This window comes from Ursus maritimus, unplaced genomic scaffold (genome assembly GCF_017311325.1).
Source record: "Ursus maritimus isolate PB19 unplaced genomic scaffold, ASM1731132v1 scaffold_5, whole genome shotgun sequence".
NCBI lineage: Eukaryota > Metazoa > Chordata > Mammalia > Carnivora > Ursidae > Ursus > Ursus maritimus.
In genome coordinates, this window is record NW_024426663.1 from 71106987 (window position 1) to 71122315 (window position 15329).

At 42.9% G+C, this 15329-nt stretch overlaps 1 protein-coding gene across 1 annotated transcript in view; it reads right to left on the bottom strand.

Annotated features, from left to right (window-relative positions):
- The window catches only part of HSD17B4 (hydroxysteroid 17-beta dehydrogenase 4), a 91656-nt gene that overhangs the window by 7780 nt on the left and 68547 nt on the right, over nucleotides 1-15329 (bottom strand). Inside the window, exons 22-23 of the mRNA XM_008699015.2 lie at nucleotides 14900-15038; nucleotides 5491-5618 (exon numbers count right to left, since the gene is read on the bottom strand). Of these exons, the coding sequence (XP_008697237.1) occupies nucleotides 5491-5618; nucleotides 14900-15038 (267 nt within the window). The remainder of the gene's footprint in view (nucleotides 1-5490; nucleotides 5619-14899; nucleotides 15039-15329) is intronic.

Below are 15329 nucleotides of genomic sequence, written 5' to 3' on the forward strand. Positions count from 1 at the left end.
TGAGACTGTAAGTTGCCATAAAGGAAGAAAGTCTGCCGCAGAGCCTTCCAGAAAGACTCTTCCAAATGTATATTCCCTGAAACTACAATGTGAATTCTCTTACCCAACTTTAACTAATAATCTTTGAAAATGTGAGGCAAGATGACATCCTTTAATTTGCATTTTGTGGATACTGGGAAAAATTAGTAGTTTTTCTTAGGCATGTGAGTCACTTCTATTTCTTTACCAATTACTGGCTCATATCTTTTGCCCCCTTTTTTGTATTTAGTGCTTTCCAGAATTTTGCAAAGGTTATCGATACCACTATACCATGTATCATCGTTCTCTTTATTGTTTCCCCCAGGCTTATGGGAATATCTTACAGAGTCTGACATGCTGAAGTTTCCAATTTCTACATGGCCTAAATTGCTGCTGTTGAGCTTCTGTTCCTTATTTTTATCCTTGCTTTAATCTCCTCAAGTATTACTAAGTGTCCACAGTATGCCAGGTAATATCCTAGGCAGGAAACAGACATCGCCCTCTGTTCTCATGAAGCTAACATTATAGTAGGGGGGTCAGAAAATAAAGTGTAAACAAGTAATTAAGACCTGTTATCAACGCTATGAAGGAGAAAATGAGATGCTCTCAGAGACTATAACAGAAAGGAACTACTTTGGGTGAACTGAAGCCAGCTACCCAAAAAGCTGGGGGACAAATTCCAGAAAAGGCAAAGACACAGACACCAAAGGAGTCAAAGATGATGGGAAGAAATTGCAAGAAAGGACAATGGGAACGAAGTCAGCATTCTAAGAGGGGAGGCAAGCGGTGAGGGCTGAAGCTAGAAACACTGGCAAGAAAATCGTCAGGTAGGACACGATAATTTGATCCACGTCCGAAAGGAAATCTTAGAGATGTTCTCAGGTGAGGTGACCTCTAATCGAACTTACATTTTTTAAAGGATTACTCTGGATCCTAGGGGCGAGGCAAGGATGGGAGCAGCAAAGGAAGGCTGCTGCTGAAAGCCAGCGGAGATGCTGGGGGCTTGGATCATGGTGGTATCTCTAGTGATGAGAAGGAGAGGATGAATGTAAGATATATTCTGGAAAAATATTCTGGAAAAAGATCAGGCAGAATTAAGGATAAAAAGAATACAGACGTCTAGGAAGAAGCCAAGACAATTCTTACGTTACCAAGCATATTAACTTCCGTAGATAGACAGTGGTGCCATTTACTGAGGTGGAAAAGACTAGGGGAGAAAGGAAATCATGACTTCTATCTTAGACATGGTCAGTGGGAGATGCCAGTATGACCTGGCATCAGAGACGTCAGGTGCAGAATTGCTTCCATCACTACAAAGCTCAGAGAAGATGACTAGGTCAGGCATTCACAGGTCTGTGAGCTGTCAACACATACAAGACTTTAAACACCATAGGACGGATGAACGCACAGGTGGAAAGACTGTTATTCATAGAAGAGCCCTGAAATGAGTCCTGAGAAGAGGCATCAACTTTAACGGTTGGGGTGGAAGAAGGAGGCCCTGAAGGAGATTAAGAAAAGCCAAAGGCAGAGACACAACAGGAGAATATGGTGTCAAAAAAACCAAGGAGTGAAATTATTTCAAGGAGTTGAGTTGAATGTTACCCAAAGGTTGAATAAGACACAGAGAACTATCCATTGGGTGGTAGAGTGGAAGTCATCGGTGAGCTTCATAAGAACAGCATCAGTGGCGTGGTGGATGTGGAAGTCAGGGAAGAGGGGGCAGAAGAGCAGAGTGAAGACCGAACACTTAAGCCTCTCTTGCCCAACAAAGGGGCCACTAGCACATGGAATGTGATGAGTCCTGGCTGAGATGTGCTGACAGTGTAAAACGGACCCTGGACTTAGTTTTTTAAAAAAGGATATAAAAAAAAAAAGCCTGGGGGCTCAGTCAGTGAAGCGTCTGCCTTCGGCTCAGGTCATGATCTCGGGGTTCTGGGATGGAGCGCCGTATCAGGCTCCCTGCTCAGTGGGGAGTCTGCTTCTCCCTCTCCCTCTGCCTCTCCCCCTGTTCGTGCTCTCTCTCAAACAAATAGATAAAATCTTTTTAAAAAAAGGATATAAAATATCTCATTAATGCTTTTCTACTGATTACAGGTTGAAATGATAATTGGCTATACTGGGTTAAAAAAAATGAATTATTAAAACCTATTTCACCAGTTTCTTTTTAACAGTTTTTTTTACCATGATATGGCATGCTGGATGGGGACTGGATATCCAAAGAGGGTGTTGGCTTTAAAATAGAGATGTCCGCTCGCCTGTGACTGCGGGAGACTGGCGCGGTGGGACAGGAGAGACTGGTGGGGAAAGGACAGGAGAGGAGAGAAGCATCAGGGACTGGAACAGAAGAGAAGGGACCAGTCTCTGACGGGAAGGGTGAGAATTCCTTCACATAAGTCAAGGGAAGAAAAGGAGACGGGGCAGGTGCTGCGAGAACAGACCTGGTGATGGACTGGCCAACGTTTTCATCTGAAAATCTTTTTCCAATGAAGCAAGTAAGGCCATCAGGCAAAAACGAAAGAGAGGCAGGTGTGTGGGAGCTTTAAGAAAACAAGTATGAAAGAGTCATCACAGACGAGAGGACTGGAAGCTGGCTGGAGAACCAGAGTCAGACCGCTGGACAGCAAGTAGAGACCGTGTGAGGCTTGGGATCCAGAACTTCGAAGGAAGCCAATCGGTCTGGTTGGGAGGCTTTTCACCCCGTTCACCTATTCAGGGACGGATGTAAAGATGGCGGAGTGTGGGGTTCAAACAGTGGAGTCTTCCAGGCAAGTGTGGTAAGAGACAGAAGGGAGGGGAGCGTATTTTCAGGGGATATGATGCGAGTGGACCACGGAGTCTGACGAGGGAGAGAAGCCAAGACACACAGGAGCTAGAGGCTAGAAAGTGGGTGTGTCCGCAAACGGGAGGCCTCTGTGAAGCTTCACCATATGAGCAGGAATAAGAGAACAAGTGAACAGAACGATACGTGAGGGTGCTGGGGAACAGTGATGTTTTGTAAGTTCTACACTTTATGCTGCTAAGAAGGACTAAAATGGACGGGGAATGGCGTGAAGGATAATCAGAAGTGAGACGAATGAACTAGGAGTCACTTGTTGGAGAAGCCATTTTCAGGAATCATAAAGGAAGCCACCGAGGTGGACAAGAGTTGGTGGCGGAGAGGAAAAGACTATACCGCCTAGGAGAAACTGAGGACTGAAGACGGGTGACAGCAGACTTCTGAGGGGGGCGCCTGGGTAGCGCAGTTGTTAAAGCGTCTGCCTTCGGCTCAGGGCGTGATCCCGGCATTCCGGGATCAAGCCCCACATCAGGCTCCTCCGCTATGAGTCTGCTTCTTCCTCTCCCACTCCCCCTGCTTGTGTTCCCTCTCTCGCTGGCTGTCTCTCTGTCACATAAATAAATAAAATCTTTAAAAAAAAAAAAAAAAGAATAAATACCCAGATTTTCATCAAGTTTTTGCTTCTGCTTTTATTTTTTACATTTAATTCCATTCCATTGGGTAGTGACTTAGGTATGTGGAAAGACGAAACTACTACCATTTCCTATGCGACTGCCCAGGGCCACTCACTAAATAATCCACTCACCCCTGCCCCCAAAGGTCTCTCATCCTACATTTAATCTTTATATATAGGCATCTCAAATACAACATGTCTAAAAAAGAACTCTTCACTGCCCACTCTCTGCCCTGAAGTCCATTTTCCATTCAGCAGCCAGAATGACCTTTAACTCATGCCACCGCTCAATGGCTTCCTACCACAGGCGAGACCCCGAAGGCCCGTGCACGCTAGCCCTTCCCCTGTCTCCCATCACCTCCTGCTTGGTTCCCCCTGTTCACGTGACCCCAGTCTTCACCATTCCAGTGCTCCAATAAGCCCAGCTCCTCCTACCCCCACACGGGGTTTCCTTGGCCTCACGGCTCCACCCCTTGCGGTGGTCAGTGCTCTCTCAGGCCTTTTTGGACAAGCCCATCTGAAACCCTTCCTCTAGCCCATCACACTCTAATCCAGGGGCTGGCAAACCACAACCCGAGGGCCAAACTGATCTGCTGCATTTCAGCGAAAGCAGTTTTACTAGCACACGGCCCCACTCATCTGTCTCCCTATTATCTGTGGCTGCTTCGACTCTACGACGGCAGGACTGCACACGTGCAATGGAGACCTTCGGGACCACAGAGCCGAGAACGTTCACTAGGCGACCCCTCACAGAAAAAGTGTGCCAAGCAGGGCTCCAACCTACTGCTCTGCCTGATTCTTCTTCATCCCCGAAATCAGATTTACTCCCCACTCCCCTCTAGAACTAAGCTCAGAAAGTGTGGTCACGGTCTTGTTCCGCCACACCAAACACCCCAATCACAGTAAGTGCTGAATACATTTCTGCGAAGGAATCAGCTGAGGTCACCTGGGGCCAAGCACTGTATCAAGCTCTTCATATATGTTATCAGACTGAGTGAAACTGGCCTTTGGGATTATTACAATTATTGTCTTAACTTTACCAATGAGAAAATCAAGATTGAGAGAGGAAGTGGCAGAGCTTAGATTCAAACTCAGGTCTATCTGATGTCAAAGGTCCTACTTTTAATACTGTACTACTTGACTATCTTTTTAAATTAGTCCTTCTTTCCAGGAAAACTATACTCTCTCACGTATTCAATGGCTCTGTTCCCTGTAAACGTGCATGGTTGTCTTCAAACAAGCTTTCCTTGTTAGGGAAGTCACTGGTACTCCACAGTTTGGGTTGGGATTATCAACAACTTCTTTTTTCAGTGATATCTTCTAGTTGGGTTTGCTGCTGCATGAAAGCGATTTTTTTTTTAATAATTATCGAGCATGCAACCACTAGCTCGAAGTCCTTCATTCTAAGAATCAGTAGTTGATTCTTTTGGGATTTCTCGCTACATAATCGGGTTTCAAAGTAACAAGGGTGTCTCCTTCATTCTAATTGGTACATCAGTTTAATTTTGTGTATTTGTGGACTGGCCAAAAGCTTCAGAACAACATTCACAAAAAATGGTCAGAGAGCACACTCCTATCCTCATCATTATTTTCCATGGAAAACCCTCTTAGTGTCTCCCCTTAAGTAAGACACCGGCTCTTACTGGCCTATCCTTCTATTTCCAGTTTTCAATGATGATCGTTAAGACAAGTTCTTAATCTTCTACATCGGGAATGAATTTCAAATTTTAGGAAGTATCTACTAATAAATGGTTTTTCACCTCCGAACTAATGGCAGATTATATTTAAAGGTCTAGGTGTGGGTTTTATATTGTTTTACTCAAGACTGAAGAAGAAATTCCGTTTTACAGGGGGTTATGTGGAACTACACTAAAAATAGTTATGAGCTGTCAACCCAGACTCCCCTGAGTCTCCTTCACAGTGGTAAGAAACTTGTCTCGTAAGTCAGCATTTGGGAAGCAGCTAAAAACTACAACAGTCAAACAGGAAGCGAAGATGATGAGTGGGCATGTCAGGACATTACCTTCTGAGGGTCAAGCTTGCCCAGGACCACTTCCATGAAATCTTCATCTGAAAGGGTGAAGGTGGCGTCAGCAGAGCCTTTTGCAGGGCCTTCATACACTTTTCCAGAACCGCTTTTTAGGTCTATAGCTGTCAAGAGCAGGAAGAGAGCAACGTGTATTTTTTTTGTTCACAATAGAGAGTAAAACAAACCAACCGAAATGCAAACATTTTTATAGTTTCCAAGTTCATGTGGTGCTTTCGACATTTTATGTTATCCATCCTTTAGAAAAATTTAGAAAATCTTTTATTTTTCAAGATGTCTTTTTATAAAGAAGTTGTTGAAAACAGTCAAATCAAGGACACCTGGCTGGCTCAGTCGGTAGAGCGTGCGATTCGACCAATAAAATTACTTAAAAATAAAATCCTTGAAAAAAAATAGATCAATAGTTTCACCTCAGTGAAGAAGTTTATACAACAGAGACATTTTAAATGTTAACTAATGTAGAATAATGTAACGAAGTTAAGTTGTTGGACGTTACATGGTTAAGGCCTTTAGGTTCAAATGTAGACACTATACTCAACAAAGAAGGAAAGCCCAATTTTGTTTTATTTTATTTTATTTACTTATTTATTTTGAGAGAGAGTATGTGAGCAGGGGGTGGGAGTGAAAGGGCAGAGGGAGAGGAAAAGAGAGAACCTCAAGCAAGCTCCATGCCTAGCACGGAGCCCAACACAGGACTCGATCTCAAGACACTGAGATCATGACCTGAGCCGAAATCAAGAGTTGGAGGCTCAACTAACGGAGCCACCCAGGTGCCCAAAAGCCGAATTTTAAAACAGGTGCATGTTGGCTGGGTTGGGGGAAGGAAACACATACTCTAGTCACCTTTCAAATACCTGCTTTCATCAAACGTTCTGTCATGGATAGCAAGACAGTCAAAACAGATTTGTAAAAATGTTCTAATAGTTTGTTGCACTTACAATTCATAAAATATTTATTGCCCTCACTGTTGCAAATAAACATTAAAATCAGCTTCTTTTCCCTTAACTGTTTCTGACAGAAGTATTAAGCATCCCAGAAGTAGGCTGCGGAACTGGGAAAGCTATGAAAACTCACATTCGTGGCTCTCTCTGTATCATTTAGGGAGCAGGATGCCGCAGCTACATGTTAGAAAGTTTAAACCGTCTCAACATGTGACGGAGACCAGTCCTCCACTCCTCTAGCGTCAGCCTCTGGAGGGCGCTCTCTCTCTTGCTACAGGGAAGGAGCTACAACCGCAACGCTGCCCCTTGACAGTGTGTAGAGAACTCCCAGTTGAGGGCCACGGAGAAGCTACGCATGCGTGAGGAAAAGCCACAGCGCTTAACCACATGCTGCTTAACTGAGACTTGCTCCGGAGAGAAAATTAAATCACTCCAACTCTCTGAGAGAACAGAATTTTGCCAACGAAGGTAAAACAGTAGTAGCCTGACGATAATGGTTATGTTGGGAAGGAGAAGGGCAATTTCTTGCTTCGTATACTTCATTCACTCACTTCACTGCAGGGTTTCTACCACGGGTGTCAGACGATAAGCCAGGTACTAAAGTCAGGTGTGCGGGAGCAAAGGCTCTGTTCTTACTGGCACTCACCCAGTACATGTGTTTGCATGTAAGGCTTGCAGCGTTGAAAAGAAAGAAAGAGAGAAAAAGGGAGGGAAGGAGGGAGTCAGGAAGGCTGGGGAAGTAAAGGGAGAGAGGAAGGAAAGCCTCTAAATTCTAAAAAGCAAACCTCTGGCGTTCAACAGACAACCTTCATGATTTTAATTCTTCATAAGTAAGTCTGAAGTCCACACGACCTGCTCAGGCGTGGAGGTGGACCGCACACATCTTAACACACATGTGCGACTGAGTCTCTGAGCTGATGGGGGCTCGTCGCTCTCTGCCTGTCCTCACTCCCCCTGGTTCTCTGTGCAGCTCCCCAGCCCTGACTCTTGCAAAGCAGTAAAACTTCCTTCTGTGGAAAGCTAGTAACTAGGGTTGATGACAGAAAAGAGAGCTAAGAAAGAGAAGGTTCTTAGCCAGAACACAGGAAGTGGGGGTAAAGGAGTGGAACTGCCAATCCCAGGGTAGCTCAGGTCACGGTCTACTGCATGGCTCGTGCGGGAGCCTCATCACCCATCACCATCACCTTGAGTTTACAGACAACGGTAAGGTCATGGCTAATCTTACTGAAATGAAGAAACAGATTGTATATATTTTCTCTTACTGGTAGAAATGATCTTAAAAGCTTTGTGACTGATGTGAGCTCTGTATATATAATCATTAAGGCTCTGAAAGAATCCATTAAAATTTCCGTTGTACTTTACAGCATTTAATAGGGGAGGGGTGTTAGATGAGAACAGGGCATCTGGAAATTTGGGGACCTCTGACAGTCTTGAGATATATGTACCTTAGAAATCACAAAGGGGTATCACAGGAGAAAGCAGTTAACTTTACTGATGCCTCCTTTCCTTAAGATGATAAATTCTTTACTGAAACAAGAATGTCTTGTGTTTGTATCCCCCACATTTCCTTGAATAGAAAGTACTTAGAAACTATTTGTTAATCAATGATAAGGAAAGCACAGAGAAGAAGCACTTCTATTAAAAAAAAAAATAGTAACAACAACAAAAGGAAAACTTAAATTAAAAATAAAGATTTCTTTTAAATCACACCGTGAAGGACACGATACTTTTGTGCCGTTCCTGGCAAAAACTCAAACTCAATCTAATAATCATGACGTAGAAAATATCTGGGCTCTACTCTTCAAATATGTCAAGGTCCCAAAAAGCAAAAGCAGACTGAGGAACTCATCCAGATTAAAGGGCTAACGCGACTTAACGATGAAATGCATTATCTGATCCCAAATGGACCCCAGGCAGTTCTTTCTTTTTCTTTCTTCATTTCTATTATTATTATTATTATTATTATTATTATTATTACTATTAGTATTCTTCGGCTATCAAGGACATTAGTGGGACAACTGGAGAAACAGTAAGGTCTGCTGATTAAATAATACTGTGTCAATGTTACTTTCCTGATATTGATAATGGTTTTATGAATAGATAACAGAAAATCTTTGCTTTTAGGAGACGCTACTGGAGTATCTGGGAATAAAGGGACACTGTATCTGCAAGTTACTCTCAAATCTTCAGAAAAATGATTCTAAGATATATGACGAAAAGAAAATAGTAAAGAATATGGAATAAAATCATCATTTGGAGAAACTGGGTGAAGACAGACACAAGTTTTCTGCGTTATTCTTGCCACTTTTAAGTCTGAAATCATTTCAAAATACAAAAACTACAAAAAGAAGTTATTAAGATGAATAACACCCACAGCAAGATGGAAAGCGCTAGCAGTTTCAAGCGACTATGTGTGTGAATGCGCACGGGCACGCAGGCAAGGGCTAAGCTGTGACACGGGAAGCAGCCACCACCACGAAGGAAATGGAGCTGAAGTAGGCACCGCTCCAATACACAGTCCCCCTCCCGCCCCGGACACCGTATTTCTTTCCAAAGGTCATCTTTTAAGACTTTTCTGTAAATCCATGATCCCAATCCGTATGTGGAACCAGTGCCCGTAAGGTTTGGTTTCTATCACAGCTGAGAAACCCGAAAAGGTGAAGTAATTTGACCGGTAGAAGATGAGCGCGGCCCCAGGAGCTAATAGGTTCTAATGACCAACTGGTATGTCCTCCAGGATGAATGTACTCTGCTCTTAAAAGAACGCCCGTTGCCAGATCTGTATATATCCTTCTACATTCTAGCCAATCTCCAAGATCCAAAACAAATGACCTCTAACATTTAAAGAACGTCTTTGTCCAGTCATCGTCACATAAGGCATAACAGATGTCTGGATCTGGTCCAAATATGTAGACTTGGCTTTACACAATTAATTTCAGTATATATTTTTTAAACCCAAATAACTTCATTACTTAACTAGCAATATTCAAGCAATACTGCATAGTATAAATGTTCTATATAAATTCTAACTCCAATTATGTTCCTAATAATGGAAAAGACTACAAATACACGAAAAGACACTCAATTTCCTTTAGGGGAAGAAACAACCAAACTGTTCAGTGCCAACCAGCTTAAACCTATCATCCTAAGGAAAATGGAACATATTTTTACCCAGTAGCACTGTGTCATGACTACACAAAAATAAATCTGTCTTCATCAAAAGTTTCAGTTGTATGGCTATTTTACAGCCACTGGATACAATCGAACAACTGATAGATGCTTACTTGGAGACGGGGTAATATTCAAGCCTAGAGTTACGATAAATTGCATATTTAAGATTCATGGGCCACATTCTAAGATGCTCACTTTATGTAGAGACAAATGGAAATGCTGGAGCCATGAGCTGAGAGCAGATACTCTTGCAGGATCAACAGGAGTTTCCCTTCATCTTCTTCCTGCCCGCCATGACGCACACCAGCAAAGCTAACGCTCTGAGTTCCAACTACCATTTCCGCGAGCATGGTTTCCAAGTCTTTCTCCTGACCGAGAGTCTATCCCACGTTCCAGGCCCACCGTTTCCACCCCCTAGTCCAGATCTCAGTCTGCTAAGGTAAGCACAAGCACCTGGCTTATCACCTGCTCCCTAAACCCATCTCCTTGCCCATGTGTTTCACACATCTGGCAATGGACTCAACATCCCCAGCCCCAAGGACTCCAACCTTGCCATTAGTTTGGACCCCGTCTTGTTCCTCTTGTTTTTCAGACATCATCAGTAGCCAAGGTGGTCAACTCTTCTTAACAATTATCCAGAGAGGCCCTCCTCTCTCCATTCTTGCCATGACCTCAACTTAGGTCTTCCTTCCCTTTCGTCTGCAACACAACAAAACTTGTTTCTTCAACCTTTGTATTCAAACATTCCTGCACACTGCCTCTAAGAGTTATTCCTGCCTATCTTTTCATATTTGTAATGTGCAACCTAGCAGAGAACTTAGCACATAGTAAGCATTCAATTATTATTTGAATGAACCAATCCTCCTGTTGTGTGAAAGCCGACAGTACCTTTTCCATGTCTCTTATCAATTCTGTTCAGGATTACTTATAGATACAAATAGGTTCCTTATTTTGGACTCCTTCGGGCCAAGTGGGTTTTAGAATTCAGAATTTTTCAGATTTCAGGAAGAAAATACGGTGCATGAAACCTGTATTACAGAGCATGGAGGAGCTCCAAGGATGCAACTCTCCATAAACAAATATAGGATTGCTGTACTCAACTCATTCACACGGGGGGACAGACAGGGACAGTCATTGCCATCATTTAAGTTCCAGCCAGGCTCTGTCGTCAATGAGTTAGGAGGGAAAGAAAACAAAAAACCTTTCCACTTTAAGACTTTCTGGTTTCTGGAGTCGCTGAAAGCAGCAGCTGTGTTTTAATTTTCAGGCTACTCTTTGGGCCACATAAAGCCTCTGATTCTTTACCTTCTTTACGCCTTCCTGCCATCTTTCATTTCCTCTGAATTTTAACAGTTGCTCAGAACAACAGAACGGGATCCGAAGGGTTTACCAGAACAACTTTTGGCTGGCTTTAGAAATTAACAGTAATAAATATTGCAAGCCACATTGCATACTTGTAAAAGGCTTCGGTGGTGTCACACTGTTCCTGATGTTTCACCCATATTAAATAGAAAATATCCACACAACACACTATTGTTCTAAAAAAAGGGAAAGGCACTAATTTCAGCGCTTTTTTAAAAAAAGCAGACATATGATTCCATCTAAGACGATGCATCCTACATGGCTTTTAGCATTCAATCAACATACGTGGAAAGAGGCTACTGTGTTACAGACTGTACCAGAAGCTAGTAATAAAAAATTAATCTGCGACTCTTTCTCAGGCTGAAACCCAAGGTCAAATGGGAGGAGATATACGATTATAAATGATCCCAACACAGTAAGAGAACTGTTCAAAGGAAATTCAGAGATTTATTTCTCCAGCTGATGCCCATCTGCACCTCTGCAACCTAATCAAAGAATCCCGAGGAAAGTAAAAAGCCAAAGGATAACCTTCCTTCAAAAGCGTAAAATACCTGAAGCCACAGCATCTTTGAAAAAGGTGTTCAAACAGGGCAAGGCTTTCAGTGACATTTTAGAGTAATGAAAAGACAGAGATAACAAGACCACATGTCCTTGATATTATTATATTATTACATATTATATAATATTATTTTTACATTATTATATAGTAACTGTATATTATACATTATATAACATAATATTAATGGTGAAATAAGAAAAATGGGCTTCTAGATTTCTATCTACGTGAAGAAGCACTCTGTGTGGATCATAACGGTTTTAATAACTCTAAAACAATATTTTGTAAACAAAACATTGTCTCCAGAGGCAGAATAAGAAGGGACAGCGAGTCTTCCAAGCTTCTTAGCCAGATCCAGGGCCTGCATCTCTCTGTTATGTGCTCTCAGTCCGTGAGAAAGGAAAGCACAGGCTCTCCAGCCTCTCTCCAGTCATCTCCCAGCGAGGCAGAGGCCACACTGGCCTTTGCCCTCCTGCTGCTGGATGACCCTGCAGGACAGGCTTCAGAGGGGCCTAACCTCAAAGGCACAGCTACGACTCCTCCTCCACAGCCCAAACCAACCCTGACGCAGCACTGACACCAGAACTCACCTAATTCTCCCTAGATTGACACTATTTTGGTTTTAAAAGGCACTCTGTGGGGCGCGTGGCTGGTGCAGTCAGTTAAGCATGGGACTCTTGGTTTCAGCGCAGGTCATGACCTCAGGGTCATGAGATCAAGCCCCATGTGGGGCTCTGTGCTCAGCAGGGAGTGTGCTTGGGACTCTCTGTCTCCCTCTGCCCTCCCCCCAACTCTAAAATAAATAAATCTTTAAAAAATTTAAAAAAAACAAAACAATTCTCCTTACCCTCCTCACCCCCAAACACACAAGCTGCCCCAGAGATGTGGTGGTGGTGGTGGGGTCTGGATGGCATGGCAGGGGATGAGGGGAAGACGGGCATAGTCCAAGATCTGTGGGTTAGAATGCACCTCTTAGGCCACTAAGCCCAAACCGCTTGGTTTTGAGACTTGTGCAGTCAGTCACCTGTGCAACTCCAGGGACACCCAAGTCCAGCCAAGGTGAACGGAGGAGCTTCAGCCTACCCTCTGTAACCAGTTCCGGTCTGCTGAGACGTGAACCAGGCTGTGACAACAAAGAGCAATTTACAATACAAAATATTTGGGGGCTTCTGGGTGACTCGGTTCATTGAGCGCCTGACTCTTGATTTTAGCTCAGGTTATGACCTCAGGGTCCTGGGATCAAGCCCCACTTCTGGCTCCCACTGCTTGAGGATTTCTCTCTCTTCCCGCTGCCCCTCCTCCAGCGTGTGTGCGTGAGCTCTCTCTCTCAAATAAATAAATCCATAAAATATAAAATATTTGGTATTGAAGTGTTAAACATTTTTAAAACTGATCGTGAAAAAAAAAATGCTGTATAGTCCCTAAATCAAAGCATTCAATCCTCAATTTCATGTCATTAAGCTGCCAAGACGAAAAAGATGCCAACATGGAATCGTTCTCTGAGATACCGTAAGCCAAGAGGCCAGCCACGGTGACTGAGCTCAGCGACACAAAGCCTGGGAGAAAACAACAGCCTGAAGTGAAAACAGCTACAACAAAGCCGAGAGTCAGGTCAGTAACAGACAGGCAGGTGACCAAAGGGCACGGTGAACCCTTTCAGAGAAAGCTTTCAGATCCCACACAACGATGAGCTTTAATAACCAAGACCCTAGAGAAGAGATGGTAAGACAAGCAAAAGCCACAAGACATTATCTATAATACGTAGTTATTAACAAGATATTGATATTCCCATTTCTCCAGTGGAAATGTCAGGAAAAACCCTTCTCCTAAGTTAATTAAAGGTCACTTGTAAAGGGAAGCACATTTTCTAATACTGCCTACAAGGCAAGCGTCACCAAGACAAGAGGGAAAATCTGAGTGAGCTACCAACACTAAACTGAAGGAAAGTACCCTGTTTGCCACCAGTGAATCACAGGCACACTGTGCCAATCCCTACAGTGCTCTGCTCTGCCACCTGTGAGACACCTGGTTCCAGCACCTTCTCTCTTACAGAGCTCATTCCTCTCCTCTACCGGTATCTTCAAAAAGCCTGTGCTTTTATTTGTCACTCAACTTCCAATATACATTCATTCCTAGGGAAAAAGCTGAATTTCACCACGGGAAGACAGAAAGACAAATGGAAGGACAGAAAGAATAAAGAAAGGCACATGATAACACCTGCACACACAGTCTTAATCTATGAAATTCTTCAGAAAAAAATCTTAGACACTTTGAAATTAGGGGGACTACCTACCTATTAACATTTCTGCCTTTCCCCCCCTTTTGAGTTAACTTCCTAGAAGCACAGTCTCTCCAGAAGAATGAACATCAAAATGGGAACTGTGGGTAATGTAATTAGACTGATCACTATCTTCTTCTTTGCATCTTTATATATCCAGTCATAGGTCATCAACATACGCTGCTTCACAAAAACCGTGACTGTCGTATTACGAAGAAGGTTGTTAATATTGATCTAAACTTAGTTTAACAAAACTTCAAAAACGTTTTTCTAGGAAAAGTAACAAACAGAAGACTATTTCAAAAAGTTTCAGGTCAGGGGCGCCTGGGTAGCGCAGTCGTTAAAGCGTCTGCCTTCGGCTCAGGGCGTGATCCCGGCGTTATGGGATCGAGCCCCACATCGGGCTCCTCCGCTATGAGCCTGCTTCTTCCTCTCCCACTCCCCCTGCCTGTGTCCCTCTCTCGCTGGCTGTCTCTCTGTCACATAAATAAATAAAATCTTTAAAAAAAAAAAAAAAAAAAGTTTCGGGTGATTCAGAGATGTATTTTAATTTTCTGCTCTCAGTGAGCGTTTCATACCAGTCTTTAACTGTAGTGAGGAATACAACACACAGATTTCCAAGGCACTCCAACAGGCAGTCTTAAATAGCAATCTGATAATTAAGGTGATAATCAAAATCATTAATATTTTCACATGAAGAAAACAATTTTGAAAGTGTCAAAATACGATGACCTAAAACGATTTCATCTGACCTGATGAATTTGCTTTCTGTGTAAGGGGCATTTAAAGCTTAAAGCAGCATATAACTAACATGACTGTTTGAAAGTACTCATTTCAGGTATTACAATGAAATCTCTGAAAGAGGTGTTTTCATTTTAATGGACTCTTTTATTTACATCTCGGAAAGACACAAGTCTGAGTACCCTGAAATCTGATATTTTCCATGAAAGGGTACGTAGGTAGGTAGGTAGGGTTGACCCACCTTCAAAGAAACGGGCTTTAATGATATGAAGGGTACTGCATCTCCATTTACTGAGAGTTACCTGAGAATAGCTTAAAGGCAGGGATACGACTTACTCCACTTGGCTGCAGTGTGTCCACCTTTAGTGATATGCCACTCAAATACGGCATTTACTTTCTTTGCCACCTCATGCCCGATATCCTTAAGGCGGCGACCTATCTCCTCAAATACCAGGGTACTCTGGAGCTCCCCACCCTAGTAAAAGGAAAAAATTTAACTTGAAAAGTTTTGTAAGAATGACTCGAGGGGAAAAAGGATTACAAAACGTACATGCAATAAAGTAATTTTTTAAAAATCTGTGTAAGAATAAGGCAACCTCATTCTTTTACACCAGGCTCCTGTAACACTCTCCTTATGTTTATTCATGTCACCCAGGACCTCAGTCTTAGTAAGAGGATTTTTACTTTTATGAGCATTCAGAAATAATATTTTAAAGTACAGCAGGAGCTAGACAACCTAGGTCCTAACTAACTGGAGCAGGAAGAT